Source organism: Oncorhynchus masou, chromosome 30 (assembly GCF_036934945.1).
Source record: "Oncorhynchus masou masou isolate Uvic2021 chromosome 30, UVic_Omas_1.1, whole genome shotgun sequence".
NCBI lineage: Eukaryota > Metazoa > Chordata > Actinopteri > Salmoniformes > Salmonidae > Oncorhynchus > Oncorhynchus masou.
In genome coordinates, this window is record NC_088241.1 from 4,540,375 (window position 1) to 4,557,039 (window position 16,665).

The 16,665-nt window shown below is 45.9% G+C and overlaps 2 protein-coding genes across 2 annotated transcripts in view; both read right to left on the reverse strand.

Moving 5' to 3' along the window:
* Positions 1–16,665, reverse strand: part of LOC135521853 (folliculin-like) — a 24,598-nt gene continuing 7,933 nt past the window's right edge. Inside the window, exons 6-15 of the mRNA XM_064947624.1 lie at positions 16,491–16,637; positions 11,236–11,457; positions 10,445–10,607; positions 10,199–10,294; positions 2,616–2,779; positions 2,288–2,401; positions 2,067–2,190; positions 1,519–1,647; positions 1,144–1,246; positions 1–832 (exon numbers count right to left, since the gene is read on the reverse strand). Of these exons, the coding sequence (XP_064803696.1) occupies positions 625–832; positions 1,144–1,246; positions 1,519–1,647; positions 2,067–2,190; positions 2,288–2,401; positions 2,616–2,779; positions 10,199–10,294; positions 10,445–10,607; positions 11,236–11,457; positions 16,491–16,637 (1,470 nt within the window). The 3' untranslated portion in view covers positions 1–624. The remainder of the gene's footprint in view (positions 833–1,143; positions 1,247–1,518; positions 1,648–2,066; positions 2,191–2,287; positions 2,402–2,615; positions 2,780–10,198; positions 10,295–10,444; positions 10,608–11,235; positions 11,458–16,490; positions 16,638–16,665) is intronic.
* Positions 8,411–10,204, reverse strand: LOC135521852 (uncharacterized). The gene is made up of 2 exons (XM_064947623.1): positions 9,483–10,204; positions 8,411–9,232 (listed from the first exon to the last, which is right to left on the reverse strand). Exon 2 carries the CDS (start codon positions 9,185–9,187, stop codon positions 8,438–8,440), a length of 750 nt encoding a protein of 249 aa, XP_064803695.1. The 5' UTR covers positions 9,188–9,232; positions 9,483–10,204; the 3' UTR covers positions 8,411–8,437.

The following is a 16,665-nucleotide window of genomic DNA, read 5'->3' on the forward strand; positions in this document are numbered from 1 at the left end:
TTTCAGTTTCAGCTCAAGCAGTTATTTTATTTGAATATCTCTGTACAATGTGTTAACAAAACTATTGAAAGTTTTATAATAATTTAGACAGAAAATTGTGGACAGTGTTCCTATAATAATTCCCATTTGATTACTAAAAAAAAATATACAAATTACTTATTACGTTTTACGTAATGTATCTGAATTAATTATTAATTTAAAACCGACCCATGGAGTGGATTTTTATTCTTTATGGTGAAGGATGGGTTTTAATCAAGTCAGCACCTGGACACAAACATATCCTTCAGTCAGTCTATCTGTCATTACTCACTCATTCACACTTGTTTTCTTTCCCTTTCTCTCTGTCTGTCCAAATACAGTAGTTAGATACACGCAGAGGGTGCTGGGAGGAGCTATAGGACGGGCTCATTGTCATGGCTGGAAAGGTATAAATGGAACAGTGTTAAACACATCAAACATATGGAAATCACATTTGACTCCGTTCCATTTAATCCATTCCAGCCATTACAATGAGCCCACCCTCCCATACCTCCTCCCACCAGCCTCCTATACTGAGATACAGTATATTTCACTCCAGCTGTATGGTCTCTCCCGCTACCGCTCATATTCTCCTCCACTGCTCTCTCACTGGCTAAGGGGCCTCTCCCCTCCTCTGACAGCGGTCATCAGATGGCTCTTGTAGGTTTTGCTGAGTCCCGTCATCCAGAACTTGAGCAGCCTGACGTTGTCCTTCTCCCCAGGCCCCGTTGCACCCAGCAGGGCCAACACATTCTGGGTGTCCTCCCTCCCACGCCCATCTACCTTGGAGAACTTAAACAGCACCTTCACTTTACTAAGGAATTGAAGGGATAGAGGGGGAGGTTAAGGGGAGGAGGGGTATGGATAGAAGTGAGAGGGAGAGGAGTTATTGGAATTTCCCAATGATTCTGGACTACATTAAGCATTCCACATCATCCTGTACTGCACAGCCAATGTAACCAGGCTGGGGCTTTGGGTGGTTTCATAGGGGGACTTGTTTGACTCTTTAATGCCCCACTATCGACAGTTGCATACCTACATACCTCTGTTTAGAAAGAGCCAAAGAAATTAAACTTCAAAGTTGAGGGAAATTCCCTGCTTATCAGAGGGGTTGTTGTTACTCACTTCATCCACTCCTCCTTCAGACACAGCAGACAGTGAGAGACCACGTCCACTGACAGGTTCTCATTGGACAACGCCACCTCAATCTTATTCAACAACGTGGGACCTGGGAGAGTGGTGAGGAGAAGAGAGAGAGAGAGGACGGGAGAGAAGGATAGAGAGTGATAGGGGTGACGAGAGACAGTGAGAGAGCAGGAGAGATGCAGGTCAATAGATTGAAACTGGAAAGTTAATGGAGGAAAATTTCACACAAGTAATTGTCTTTGACCTTTGCCATGATTGTTAACAACTAGAGGTGCCTTGAAGAAGACATGTATAATGTATACATTCATGTTGATGATGTATATAGTATATTGTCCAAATGGGGTCTATCCTCACCTTTATCTGTAGGCTGTGAGTTGGTACTGCTGATGTTGAACTGATAGAGTGAGAGGATATCTTCACCACAAGCAGCAGAGTACAGAGAGCCCCTCTCCAGACTGACCACATCCACCAACACTGAGAACTCTGGGAAGGGACACAGCAAGATGGACATATTTTATGGATATTTTAGGATTCAAAACCTTATGAAAACATTTTATTTGTTAATTGTTCTGTTTGCACTTATAACTAATATCATTATCATACAGTATTTTATTATTAGCATATTACTATCATATGTAATAGTGATTATAAGCAGACCTCCAATCACCACCTTCCGGAGACACCTGAAACCCCACCTCTTCAAGGAATACCTAGGATAGGATAAGTAATCCTTCTCACCCCCCCCCTTAATGATTTAGATGCACTATTGTAAAGTGGCTGTTCCACTGGATGTCAGAAGGTGAATTCACCAATTTGTAAGTCGCTCTGGATAAGAGCGTCTGCTAAATGACTTAAATGTAAATAAAGCAGTAACCACAGTGATGTATTCTGGGTTAAGGTACCTGACGAGCTGACGTGTGTGGGGATGGGCACGTCAGGGCTGAGGCCCAGGAAGTTACATTGGTATGCTTCCTCATACTGGGCGCTGTACGTCACAGAGCGGACACAGCCCACCGGGAGCAAGGCCTGATGGGATATATACCAAACCATGTGATGAGCGATGAATGTTAGGAGGAATATTCTTTAAAGGGGGATACGACGAGTAAACTTTTGATTGGCTGACCTTCAGCATGGTGAATGCTGAATGGATGAGCCCTGGGTCAGCCCCTCTCAATATGACCTGATTTCCCATGAGCACGTGCCATGCTAGCTGGCGGAAATCAGTGGTCCCGAGCACCTGCGTACAAATCAGATAGCAGATATCATCACAAGGAAACAGACAAGAAATGCATTCACAAAATAAGACGATATTGGTTTCCCTTTTTAACCAATTGGCTCACAAAGTTGTTGTTTTTTAAACCAAGTGGTTAACAGAATTAAGTATGGCGTATGATGTGCTAGAAATGAAAGTGTTCATGATGTGGTAGGGAGAAAGGCACACCAATGTTTACCTGTCTTAAATGTCTCAAGGACCTGAACTTTGGACCAGGATACCCCTCTGCTTTCCCCTCGTCAAACAAGAAGTCTCTGTACAGCTCGCTCTCCGATTGGTGGCACAGGGGTCTAAACCCGCCCCCTTCTGCTCCTTCCCAGCAACTCATTTCCTCCTCTTGCTCTGAGAAGACAACAGGACATTGTTAAAAAGACATACAAAACACCCAATATCGGGACCAATTCCTAGATATATACTGTATATATACTGTTATTTTATTTAAATTTATTTAGCAAGGATAGTAAACAAAGTACCAATTGCAACTATTTTCCTGATTGGAAGTATTCAAGTGTCATAGCGACTTGCAATATCAGAGCTGAACAGGGGGAGCAATGGAAAAATTGTCCCAAAAATGGTAATCAGAATGGAATGTGTGACATGGTTCAGTGAGTCACATCGTAGCTCTCTGTCCTCGTGGTCGAACCGTGTTAATCACAAGTTTACTGTAGACACGGACTCCTGTTCCACTCTGACACACTGGGCAAACACACGACTTCTCATGATAATGCTGTCAGGAACGCTTTACCCTGATATCAGATCACAATCTTTTTATTCACTTCTTTTAACTTGAGCCATATGGGATAATATGTCTCTTTGACGAGTTTAAAACTGGTCTCACGGTGTCTCCCACCTCCAGAGTTATCCTGTCTGTCTGCATGTCTGTCTTTCTATGAACACCAGTGTGTACCTGTCGACCCGTTTAACATTCGGGCTAACTGTCTGTCTCTCTATGAGCACCAGTGCGTACTTGTATATCTCTCTATGAGCACCTGTGCGCACATGTCTATCTCTCTATGAGCACCTGTGCGCACATGTCTGTCTCTCTATGAGCACCTGTGTGCACTTGTCTGTCACTCTATGAGCACCAGTGCGTACCTGTCTTTCTCTCTATGAGCACCTGTGCGCACATGTCTATCTCTCTATGAGCACCTGTGCGCACATGTCTGTCTCTCTATGAGCACCTGTGTGCACTTGTCTGTCACTCTATGAGCACCAGTGCGTACCTGTCTTTCTCTCTATGAGCACCTGTGCGCACTTGTCTGTCTCTCTATGAGCACCAGTGAGTACCTGTCTGTCTCTCTATGAGCACCCATGCGCACCTGTCTGTCTATTCTATGAGCACCGTGCACACCTGTCTGTCTCTCTATGAGCACCCGTGAACACCTGTCTGTCTCTCTATGAGCACCAGTGCGTACCTGTCTGTCTCTCTATGAGCACCCGTCTGTCTCTCTATGAGCACCTGTGCGCACATGTCTGTCTCTCTATGAGCACCTGTGCGCATATGTCTGTCTCTCTATGAGCACCTATGCGCACTTGTCTGTCTCTCTATGAGCACCAGTGCGTACCTGTCTGTCTCTCTATGAGCACCCGTGCGCACATGTCTGTCTCTCTATGAGCACCTGTGCGCACATGTCTGTCTCTCTATGAGCACCTGTGCGCATATGTCTGTCTCTCTATGAGCACCCGTGCACACCTGTCTATCTCTCTATGAGCACCAGTGCGTACTTGTCTATCTCTCTATGAGCACCAGTGCGTACCTGTCTGTCTCTCTATGAGCACCAGTGCGTACCTGTCTGTCTCTCTATGAGCACCTGTGCGCACTTGTCTGTCTTTCTATGAGCACCTGTGCGCACTTGTCTGTCTATGAGTACCAGTGCATACCTGTCTGTCCCTCTATGAGCACCTGTGCGCACTTGTCTGTCTCGCTATGAGCACCCGTGCACACTTGTCTGTCTCTCTATGAGCACCAGTGCGTACCTGTCTGTCTCTCTATGAGCACCTGTGCACACTTGTCTGTCTCTCTATGAGCACCTGTACGCACTTGTCTGTCTCGCTATGAGCACGTTTGTCTCTCTATGAGCACCTGTCTGTCTCTCTATGAGCACTAGTGTGTACCTGTCTGTCTCTCTATGAGCACCCGTGCGCACTTGTCTGTCTCTCTATGAGCACCTGTCTGTCTCGCTATGAGCACCTGTGCGCACTTGTCTGTCTCTCTATGAGCACCTGTCTGTCTCTCTATGAGCACTAGTGTGTACCTGTCTGTCTCTCTATGAGCACCCGTGCGCACTTGTCTGTCTCTCTATGAGCACCTGTGCACACTTGTCTGTCTCTCTATGAGCACCTGTCTGTCTTTCTATGAGCACCTGTGCGCACTTGTCTGTCTCTCTATGAGCACCTGTGCGCACTTGTCTGTCTCGCTATGAGCACGTTTGTCTCTCTATGAGCACCTGTGTGCACTTGTCTGTCTCTCTATGAGCACCTGTCTGTCTCGCTATGAGCACCTGTGTGCACCTGTCTGTCTCTCTATGAGCACCCGTGCGCACCTGTCTGTCTCTCTATGAGCACCCGTGCGCACCTGTCTGTCTCTCTATGAGCACCAGTGCGTACCTGTCTGTCTCTCTATGAGCACCTGTGCGCACATGTCTGTCTCTCTATGAGCACCCGTGCGCACATGTCTGTCTCTCTATGAGCACCCGTCAGTCTCTCTATGAGCACCTCTGCGCACGTGTCTGTCTCTCTATGAGCACCTGTGCGCACTTGTCTGTCTCTCAATGAGCACGAGTGTGTACCTGTCTGTCTCTATATGAGTACCCGTGCTCACCTGTCTGTCTCTTTATGAGCACCTGTGCGCACTTGTCTGTCTCTCTATGAGCACCCATGTGTACCTGTCTGTCTCCCTATAAGCACCCGTGTGCACCTGTCTGTCTCTCTATGAGCACCTGTCTGTCACACTATGAGCACCTGTCTGTCACACTATGAGCACCCATGTGTACCTGTCTGTCTCTCTATGAGCACCTGTGCGCACTTGTCTGTCTCTCAATGAGCACGAGTGTGTACCTGTCTGTCTCTCTATGAGCACCCGTGCACACCTGTCTGTCTCTCTATGAGCACCCGTGAACACCTGTCTGTCTCTCTGTGAGCACCAGTGCGTACTTGTCTATCTCTCTACGAGCACCAGTGCGTACCTGTCTGTCTCTCTATGAGCACCAGTGCGTACCTGTCTGTCTCTCTATGAGCACCTGTACGCACATGTCTGTCTCTCTATGAGCACCTGTGTGCACTTGTCTGTCTATGAGCACCAGTGCATACCTGTCTGTCCCTCTATGAGCACCAGTGCATACCTGTCTGTCTCTCTATGAGCACCTGTGCGCACTTGTCTGTCTCGCTATGAGCACGTTTGTCTCTCTATGAGCACCTGTCTGTCTCTCTATGAGCACCCGTGCGCACTTGTCTGTCTCTCTATGAGCACCAGTGGGTACCTGTCTGTCTCTCTATGAGCACCAGTGCGCACTTGTCTGTCTCTCTATGAGCACCAGTGCGCACATGTCTGTCTCTCTATGAGCACCCGTGCGCACATGTCTGTCTCTCTATGAGCACCCGTCAGTCTCTCTATGAGCACCTGTGCGCACGTGTCTGTCTCTCTATGAGCACCTGTGCATACCTGTCTGTCCCTCTATGAGCACCTGTGCGCACTTGACTGTCTCGCTATGAGCACCCGTGCGCACTTGTCTGTCTCTCTATGAGCACCCATGTGTACCTGTCTGTCTCCCTATAAGCACCCGTGTGAAACCTGTCTGTCTCTCTATGAGCACCTGTCTGTCACACCATGAGCACCTGTCTGTCTCTCTATGAGCACCTGTGCGCACTTGTCTGTCTCTCTATGAGCACCTGTGCGCACTTGTCTGTCTCTCTATGAGCACCTGTGCGCACTTGTCTGTCTCGCTATGAGCACGTTTGTCTCTCTATGAGCACCTGTCTGTCTCGCTATGAGCACCTGTGCGCACTTGTCTGTCTCGCTAAGAGCACGTTTGTCTCTCTATGAGCACCTGTCTGTCTCGCTATGAGCACCTGTGTGCACCTGTCTGTCTCTCTATGAGCACCCGTGCACGCCTGTCTGTCTCTCTATGAGCACCTGTCTGTCTCTCTATGAGCACCTGTGCGCACATGTCTGTCTCTCTATGAGCACCCGTACGCACATGTCTGTCTCTCTATGAGCACCCGTCAGTCTCTCTATGAGCACCTGTGCGCACTTGTCTGTCTCTCTATGAGCACCTGTGCGCACGTGTCTGTCTCTCTATGAGCACCTGTGCGCACGTGTCTGTCTCTCTATGAGCACCTGTCTGTCTCTCAATGAGCACAAGTGTGTACCTGTCTGTCTCTATATGAGCACCCGTGCTCACCTGTCTGTCTCTTTATGAGCACCTGTGCGCACTTGTCTGTCTCTCTATGAGCACCCATGTGTACCTGTCTGTCTCCCTATAAGCACCCGTGTGCACCTGTCTGTCTCTCTATGAGCACCTGTCTGTCACACTATGAGCACCTGTCTGTCACACTATTAGCACCCATGTGTACCTGTCTGTCTCCCTATAAGCACCCGTGCACACCTGTCTGTCTCTCTATGAGCACCCGTGAACACCTGTCTGTCTCTCTGTGAGCACCAGTGCGTACTTGTCTATCTCTCTATGAGCACCAGTGCGTACCTGTCTGTCTCTCTATGAGCACCAGTGCGTACCTGTCTGTCTCTATATGAGCACCCATGCTCACCTGTCTGTCTCTTTATGAGCACCTGTGCGCACTTGTCTGTCTCTCTATGAGCACCCATGTGTACCTGTCTGTCTCCCTATAAGCACCCGTGTGCACCTGTCTGTCTCTCTATGAGCACCTGTCTGTCACACTATGAGCACCTGTCTGTCACACTATTAGCACCCATGTGTACCTGTCTGTCTCTCTATGAGCACCTGTGCACACCTGTCTGTCTCTCTATGAGCACCTGTGGTCACTTGTCTGTCTCTCTATGAGCACCCGTGCGCACTTGTCTGTCTCTCTATGAGCACCAGTGCGTACCTGTCTGTCTCTTTATGAGCACCTGTGCGCACGTGTCTGTCTCTCTATGAGCACCTGTGCGTACCTGTCTGTCTCTCTATGAGCACCTGTGCGCACATGTCTGTCTCTCTATGAGCACCAGTGCGCACCTGCCTTTCTCTCTATGAGCACCCGTGCGCAACTGTCTGTCTCCCTATGAGCACCAGTGCGTACCTGTCTGTCTCTCTATGAGCACCTGTGCGCACATGTCTGTCTCTCTATGAGCACCCGTGCGCCCATGTCTGTCTCTCTATGAGCACCTGTGCGCACTTGTCTGTCTCTCTATGAGCACTCGTGCGCATGTCTGTCTCTCTATGAGCACCCGTCTGTCTCTCTATGAACACCTGTGCGTACTTGTGCTCATAGAGAGACAGACCTGTGTGCACTTGTCTATCTCAAATCAAATCAAATTTTATTTGTCACATACACATGGTTAGCAGATGTTAATGCGAGTGTAGCGAAATGCTTGTGCTTCTAGTTCCGACAATGCAGTAATAACCAACAAGTAATCTAACTAACAATTCCTAAACTACTGTCTTATACACAGTGTAAGGGGATAAAGAATATGTACATAAGGATATATGAATGAGTGATGGTACAGAGCAGCATAGGCAAGATACAGTAGATGGTATCGAGTACAGTACATACATATGAGATGAGTATGTAAACAAAGTGGCATAGTTAAAGTGGCTAGTGATACATGTATTACATAAGGATGCAGTCGATGATATAGAGTACAGTATATACGTATGCATATGAGATGAATAATTTACATTTACATTTAAGTCATTTAGCAGACGCTCTTATCCAGAGCGACTTACAAATTGGTGAATTCACCTTCTGACATCAGTGGAACAGCCAATTTACAATAGTGCATCTAAATCATTTAAGGGGGGGGGTGAGAAGGATTGCTTTATCCTATCCTAGGTATTCCTTGAAGAGGTGGGGTTTCAGGTGTCTCCGGAAGGTGGTGATTGACTCCGCTGTCCTGGCGTCGTGAGGGAGTTTGTTCCACCATTGGGGGGCCAGAGCAGCGAACAGTTTTGACTGGGCTGAGCGGGAACTGTACTTCCTCAGTGGTAGGGAGGCGAGCAGGCCAGAGGTGGATGAACGCAGTGCCCTTGTTTGGGTGTAGGGCCTGATCAGAGCCTGGAGGTACTGCGGTGCCGTTCCCCTCACAGCTCCGTAGGCAAGCACCATGGTCTTGTAGCGGATGCGAGCTTCAACTGGAAGCCAGTGGAGAGAGCGGAGGAGCGGTGTGACGTGAGAGAACTTGGGAAGGTTGAACACCAGACGGGCTGCGGCGTTCTGGATGAGTTGTAGGGGTTTAATGGCACAGGCAGGGAGCCCAGCCAACAGCGAGTTGCAGTAATCCAGACGGGAGATGACAAGTGCCTGGATTAGGACCTGCGCCGCTTCCTGTGTGAGGCAGGGGCGTACTCTGCGGATGCTGTAGAGCATGAACCTACAGGAACGGGCCACCACCTTGATGTTAGTTGAGAACGACAGGGTGTTGTCCAGGATCACGCCAAGGTTCTTAGCGCTCTGGGAGGAGGAAACAATGGAGTTGTCAACCGTGATGGCGAGATCATGGAGCGGGCAGTCCTTCCCCGGGAGGAAGAGCAGCTCCGTCTTGCCGAGGTTCAGCTTGAGGTGGTGATCCGTCATCCACACTGATATGTCTGCCAGACATGCAGAGATGCGATTCGCCACCTGGTCATCAGAAGGGGGAAAGGGTAAGGGTAAGTAACATTATATCAGGTAGCATTGTTTAAAGTGGCTAGTGATATATTTACATCATTTCCCATCAATTCCCATTATTAAAGTGGCTGGAGTTGAGTCAGTGTCAGTGTGTTGGCAGCAGCCACTCAATGTTAGTGGTGGCTGTTTAACAGTCTGATGTCCTTGAGATAGAAGCTGTTTTTCAGTCTCTCGGTCCCAGCTTTGATGCACCTGTACTGACCTCGCCTTCTGGATGATAGCGGGGTGAACAGGCAGTGGCTCAGGTGGTTGATGTCCTTGATGATCTTTATGGCCTTCCTGTAACATCAGGTGGTGTAGGTGTCCTGGAGGGCAGGTAGTTTGCCCCCGGTGATGCGTTGTGCAGACCTCACTACCCTCTGGAGAGCCTTACGGTTGAGGGCGGAGCAGTTGCCGTACCAGGCGGTGTCTATCTCTCTATGAGCACCTGTGCGCACATGTCTGTCTCTCTATGAGCACCTGTGCGCACATGTCTGTCTCTCTATGAGCACCTGTGCGCACATGTCTGTCTCTCTATGAGCACCCGTGCGCACTTGTCTGTCTCTCTATGAGCACCCGTGCGCACTTGTCTGTCTCTCTATGAGCACCTGTCTGTCTCGCTATGAGCACCTGTGCGCACTTGTCTGTCTCGCTATGAGCACCTGTGCGCACTTGTCTGTCTCTCTATGAGCACCTGTGCGCACTTGTCTGTCTCGCTATGAGCACGTTTGTCTCTCTATGAGCACCTGTCTGTCTCTCTATGAGCACTAGTGTGTACCTGTCTGTCTCTCTATGAGCACCCTGTGCGCACCTGTCTGTCTCTCTATGAGCACCCGTGCGCACCTGTCTGTCTCTCGATGAGCACCCGTGCGCACCTGTCTGCCTCTCTATGAACACCTGTTCGCACTTGTCTGTCTCTCTATGAGCACCCGTGCATACCGGTCTGTCTCTCTATAAGAAGCAGTGTGTCCTCTGTGGGAGCTCCCTCCAGCAGCTTCTCTGTCAGACGACTACCACAGGCCTTCAGTAACCAGCAGTAGAGGAAAAAACACAAGAGAGTGTATCAAACAACTGGGATAGACAGATAGAACCCTGCCCGACCACCCCTGATGTTGACTGTATGTCTGCGATTGTTTAGATTAGTGACCTTAGTGATCGTTAGCGACAGTTAGCCGTCTCACCAGCTGAAGGAGGAGTGTAGGCTGGCCCAGAGGTTGGTGTGCTGGGTGAGGGAGGGCAGGGAGCGGGCAGCGTTACCACTCCTCTGGTGGGGGAAGACAGCAGGAGAGAACACGCTGTTCATCCTCACCGCCCTCTGAGAACACACACACTGCTCACTGTCAAACACCTGTAGAGGATAGGGGGAGGGGGGAGAAATAAGAGGGAGAGAAGTCAAACATTGCCCGCCTTTTCTGTCTGGTAGTAAGAGTTAGTGTTCATGTTTATTTGTCTTATATTTTATGTTCACGTTATGAACACTATCTGAGCAGCTAACCGATCGCTGCAGCTGTACATAGTCTATCGGTAAATAGCCCACCCAATTTTACCTACCTCATCCCCATACTGTTTTTATTTATTTACTTTTCTGCTTTTTTGTACACCAATATCTGTACCTGTACATGACCATCTGATCATTTATCACTCCAGTGTTAATCTGCAAAATTGTAATTATTTGCCTACCTCCTCATGCCTTTTGCACACAATGTATATAGACTCTCTTTTTTTTCTACTGTGTTATTGACTTGTTTATTGTTTACTCCATGTGTAACTCTGTGTTGTCTGTTCACACTGCTATGCTTTATCTTGGCCAGGTCGCAGTTGCAAATGAGAACTTGTTCTCAACTAGCCTACCTGGTTAAATAAAGGTGAAATAAAAAAATAAAAAATAAAATGAATAGTAAGTGTGTTTTAATGTGTGTATATATCTATGTCCCATACATTTAACATGGTGTGTTAGTTTGTGTGTGTGTCCTTACCTTCAGTGCTGTGCTCTGTAGACTCTGTACCGTGAGTCTGAGGTGGCGCAGCAGGAAGGGCCAGGAGTTGATGAGGTAGATCCTGTCCATGGCTACCATGACGATACTGTACCACCGCTGAAAGCCCCGGGCCAGGCTGTCCTTGATGAAGAACGTGTGAGAGAACACAAAACCATGCTGCTCATCCCCAAAGAAGATAGGACCCTCACGACCTGGACACACCTAGAGAGGCAGGGAGGGAGAGAGGCAGATGAGAGAGGGAGGGTACTGAGGGGAGAACAGACATTAGGAACAGAGCAAATGGAATTGCATCAAACACCTGGAAATCATGTTTGATGTATTTGATACCATTCCACTGTTATGACATAGGCCTGCGGGTAGGTTTATGACAGTCATAAATACCTCTTTCCCCCTTTTTCCTCTCCCTACCCTACTGATGTTACATTTGCAAAACCCTTGGTTAACATAGAGATTCTGGGAACATCAGAAGGTGGGGGAAAATTAACTATATTCTGGTAATCCGAGCACTTGAACATATGCGGTGGTACTTAATGAATATGATGTCAGTTCGGTTGTCATCTGAGACATTCTCATCAATGATAAGATGACATAAACTCTACAGTGGAAACTCTACACATCAGAGTCATCGGATTCACATGGAATTGTTGTTCAATTCAAATGTTTGAATATGAAATTATTCGTGATGGGATGAAATGTGATTTTAGCTTCTAAAATGTGAGATTTGGGTTTTCATAAGAAGGGGCTCTGCTCAATCAGTGGCCCGCCCCTGTGAAGAGACATCGGCTATAAAACTTTTCAAACACGCCCTCCTCTTCCTATATAAGTCCTTGACGACAATATAACCTCCTGTTCCAAGGACGACGGTCCGATGTCAGAATGGTTCAGATAATAACTACAGAACGAAGCCAACATCAGCGTGAGCTTTGGTTGCGAATGGTATGAACTTTTAACTCTTATTCACTACAGAAGTGATACCTCCTAGTCGTTGAGTTAGCAACAGCAGCTGCAAACGAGGGTTAGGAAGGATCAGACAGAGTATTCTGTCTATCACACAACGATGTTACTACAACGTATCCAACTGACAACCAGAGACATTCTTCAAAGGACAAAGGACTCGGTTGGGCAACACAGCCTTCCATCTACCACCAACCTGTCACGCCCTGACCTTAGTATTCTTTGTTTTCTTTATCGTTTTGGTTAGGTCAGGGTGTGACATGGGTGATGTATGTGTTTTTGTACTGTCTAGGGGTTTTGTAGGTTTATGGGGTTTACCATCTAGGTGTTAATGTATGTCTATGGTTGCCTAGATTGGTTCTCAATCAGAGGCAGCTGTTTATCGTTGTCTCTGATTGGGAACTATATTTAGGCAGCCCTCTTCTTTGGGTATTTTGTGGGTTATTGTCTATGTCTAGTTGCCTGTGTCTGCACATTTATATTATAGCGTCACGTTCGTTTTGTTATTTTGTATAGTTTGTTTAGTGTCCGTCTTTATTAAAAGTAACATGTATTCATATCACGCTGCGCCTTGGTCTCCTCCATTCAACGAACGTGACACAACCTACTGAAGCGCAGCTCAGAGTAAATATTTATTGCATTTTCCTTTTCCAAATGGAGCGGTAATTTACAATGCATAAGATACTGTATTTACGACAGCACAGCTTCACCCTTTGTTCCTCAGTCTTCCCGCTCTTTCACTCAAACTCAGCCCAGACCTTTTCTTTTGTGTAACCAGCTGTCATGTCTGTTCCGCCCGCTAGGGACGTTTTCCTTTATGACGTAATTTGTAATCAAGTTATGATTTAATTATGTGTGTGTAATTCTGTGTGATTAGTTAGGTATTTAGTAAATAAATAATTAAACCCAATTTTTTTATTGCTGATTCAACTTGTTCGCCAGGGTTCGTGCAGATAACCAAGAATTTACAACTTTCAGATGAGACTGAATTAAGATGACGATTAATATTGACTGCTATTGATGTAAAATATTACTAGGTCTTTAAGAGTTTATTCGGAAGACAACAGCTCTATAAATATTATTTCCTGGTACCCCGACTCTCTAGTTAATTACATTTACATGATTAGCTCAATCAGGTAATATTAATTACGGAGAAATTATTTTATAGAATAGCATGTCATATCACTTAATCCGGTAGAGCCAAAGACATGACACCACTGACCCCGCTCCCGTCATTACCACAAGCCCGTTCTCCCCAATTAAGGTGCCACCAACCTCCTGTGATATCTATCTATCTATCTATCTATCTATCTATCTATCTATCTATCTATCTATCTATCAGGGGTCTCCAACAGGTAGATCACGCAGTAGCTCTGAATGTACATGCAATTTTCACGTGTTCGTCAGCAAACAAATCTCACAAGTAGACTCAGACACCACAAGCTCCGAGCTACTATCTAATCAATGCAACATTGACATTATCCCACCCCTGGTTAGCCACCAGGGCCTAAAGTCACGTTACCCTAACGGTGCATGTGAACATTTGTCTCATCTGTGATATTTTGGTTAAAAGAATGAAATTAAACAATATAATTACTTCTTACTAGTAATACATTTATTGTTTTACAAACATTAAAAAGCATGTGATCTGTTTGAGCGTTTTGTTGGGTGTAATTTTAGCGGGAGAAAAATATTTTGTCTGGTAAAAATTCTGAGTGGCTGGTAGATTTTATAATGTGAAAACCATCTCGTGGGTTGATAGAAACACTTCCCCCAAAACCTTCTAATTTAAATGTTAACTGCAAAGTAGGCTTACCTGGACGAAGTATATCATGAGTAAGTATAACATTTGTATAAATTATTTGGTTATTTGCAAACTTTGCCATGAAATGAGCAGCAGCAGCGCAGAACCATCGCTAGACCGGCACATTCCTCACTCCCTAGATGCACGATTAAAAGGGCCAGAGGCACAAGGTGGAACTACACTCCAAAATAATTAGTTTTTTTGTTTTCTTCCAGACCCCCCAAAAATTATGTTCTGCTGTGATTTAGGCATTAACATGGATTCAGCACATCCAATTTCATTGTCTCTCTATGAACAATTGTAATTTTCAGAGTGAAAATTCAAACTGAGAACATAATTTGGGAATATACAGTTGGAAGTCAGAAGTTTACATAAACTGAGTTTAAATGTATTTGGCTAAGGTGTTTCACAATTCCTGACATTAAATCCTAGTGAAGATTCCCTGTCTTCGTTCAGTTAGGATCACCAATTTATTTTAAGAATGTGAAATGTCAAAATAAGAGTAGATAATTTTTTTATTTCAGCTTTTATTTATTTCATCACATTCCCAGTGAGTCAGAAGTTTACAAACTCAATTAGTATTTGGTAGCATTGCCTTTAAATAGATTAACTTGGGTCAAACGTTTCGGGTAGACTTCCATAAGCTTCCCACAGTAAGTTGGGTGAATTTTGGCCCATTCCTCCTGACAGAGCTGGTGTAACTGAGTCAGGTTTGTAGGCCTCCTTGCTGACACACGGTTTTTCAGTTCTGCCTACAAATCTTCTATAGGATTGAGGTCAGGGCTTTGTGATGGCCAGTCCAATACCTTGACTTTGTTGTCCTTAAGCCATTTTGCCACAACTTTGGAAGTATGCTTGGGTTCATTGTCCATTTGGAAGACCCATCTGCGACCAAGCTTAAACTTCCTGACTGAGTTCTTGAGATGTTGCTTCAATAATATATCCACATAATTTTCCTACCTCATGATGCCACCTATTATGTGAAGTGCACCAGTCCCTCCTGCAACAAAGCACCCAAACAACATGATGCTGCCACCCCCGTGCTTCACAGTTGGGATGGTGTTCTTCGGCATGCAAGCCTCCTCCTTTTTCCTCCAGACATAACGATGGTCATAATGACCAAACAGTTCTATTTTGTTTCATCAGACCAGAGGACATTTCTCCAAAAAGTATGATCTTTGTCCCCATATGCAGTTGTAAACCGTAGTCTGGCTTTATGGCGGTTTTGGAGCAGTGGCTTCTTCCTTGCTGAGTGGCCTTTCAGGTTAGGTCGATATATGACTCGTTTTACTGTGAATATAGATACTTTTGTACCCGTTTCCTCATCTTTTCCAGCATATTTGCAAGGTCCTTTGCTGCTGTTCTGGGATTTATTTGCACTTTTCGCACCAAAGTATGTTCATCTCTAGGAGACAGAACGCATCTCCTTCCTGAGTGGTATGACTACTGCATGGTCCCATGGTGTTTATACTATTGTCTGTACAAATGAACATGGTAGCGTCAGGCATTTGAACCAGACTTGGAGGTCTCCAATTTTTTTTCTGAGGTATTGGCTGATTTCTTTTGATTTTCCCATGATGTCAAGCAAAGAGGCACTGAGTTTGAAGGTAGGCCTTGAAATACATCCACAGGTACACCTCCAATTGACTCAAATGATGTCAATTAGCCCATCAGAAGCTTCTAAAGCCATGACATAATTTTCTGGAATTTTCCAAGCTGTTTAATGGCACAGTCAACTTAGTGTATGTAAACTTCTGACCCACTGGAATTGTGATACAGTGAATTATAAGTGAAATAATCTGTCTGTAAACAATTGTTGGAAATGACTTGTCATGCAGAAAGTAGATGTCCTAACCGACTTGACAAAACTATAGTTTGTTAACAAGAAATTTGTGGAGTGGTTGAAAAACGAGTTTTAATGACTCCAACCTAAGTGTATGTAAACTTCCGACATCAACTCTATATAAAATATTTGATAAGACCCCTCTTAGAATTGTTTAACCATTATTTTACCAGGTATATTGACAGAACAGTGCACTACTTGCTATTGTACACTAAGGACCCGGGGAAGAGTTGCAGAGGAGAGAAGAAGAATGTGCCTATTTGAAAGCTTGAACAAAAACTTAGTAGCTTGCTATTTTCTTTTTAAGTCGCTCTCACGCTAGAAAAGGTTGGAGACCCCTGATATATATTGTTTCATACACACCAGATAGCTGCAGTGAAATATATTGTTTTATAGGGTCAACCATAGTACAGCACCCCTGGTGAAAATTAGGGTTTAATGCCTTGCTCAAGGGCACATTGACATATTTTTCACCTTGTCGGCTTGGGTATTGGACCCAGCAACCTTGTTGTTACTGGCCTAATGCTCGAACCGCCAGGTTACCTGCCACCCTTAACTAAAGGCTTATGTATTGACAAACAGTTATGAGTCTTAATGCAAGAAAAATGGCAACACACACACACAGGTGGTTACCTCACAGCTGAGGCTCCGTACGCAGGCCTGGCGGACCACACTGAAGAGCTGGGGTTGTCTGGGGTGTTGGTGGCTAAAGAACCGGATGCCTGTCTCACTGTCCACACTGACGAAGCCAGGGTGAGACGCTGGGAGAGACCGGTAGCCCTGACAAAGAGATGGAGAGAGACAGGGA

Excerpts from the sequence above, each read along its gene's own strand:
- LOC135521852 (XM_064947623.1), bottom strand. The coding sequence starts at position 9,187 with ATGACGGATCACCACCTCAAGCTGAACCTCGGCAAGACGGAGCTGCTC.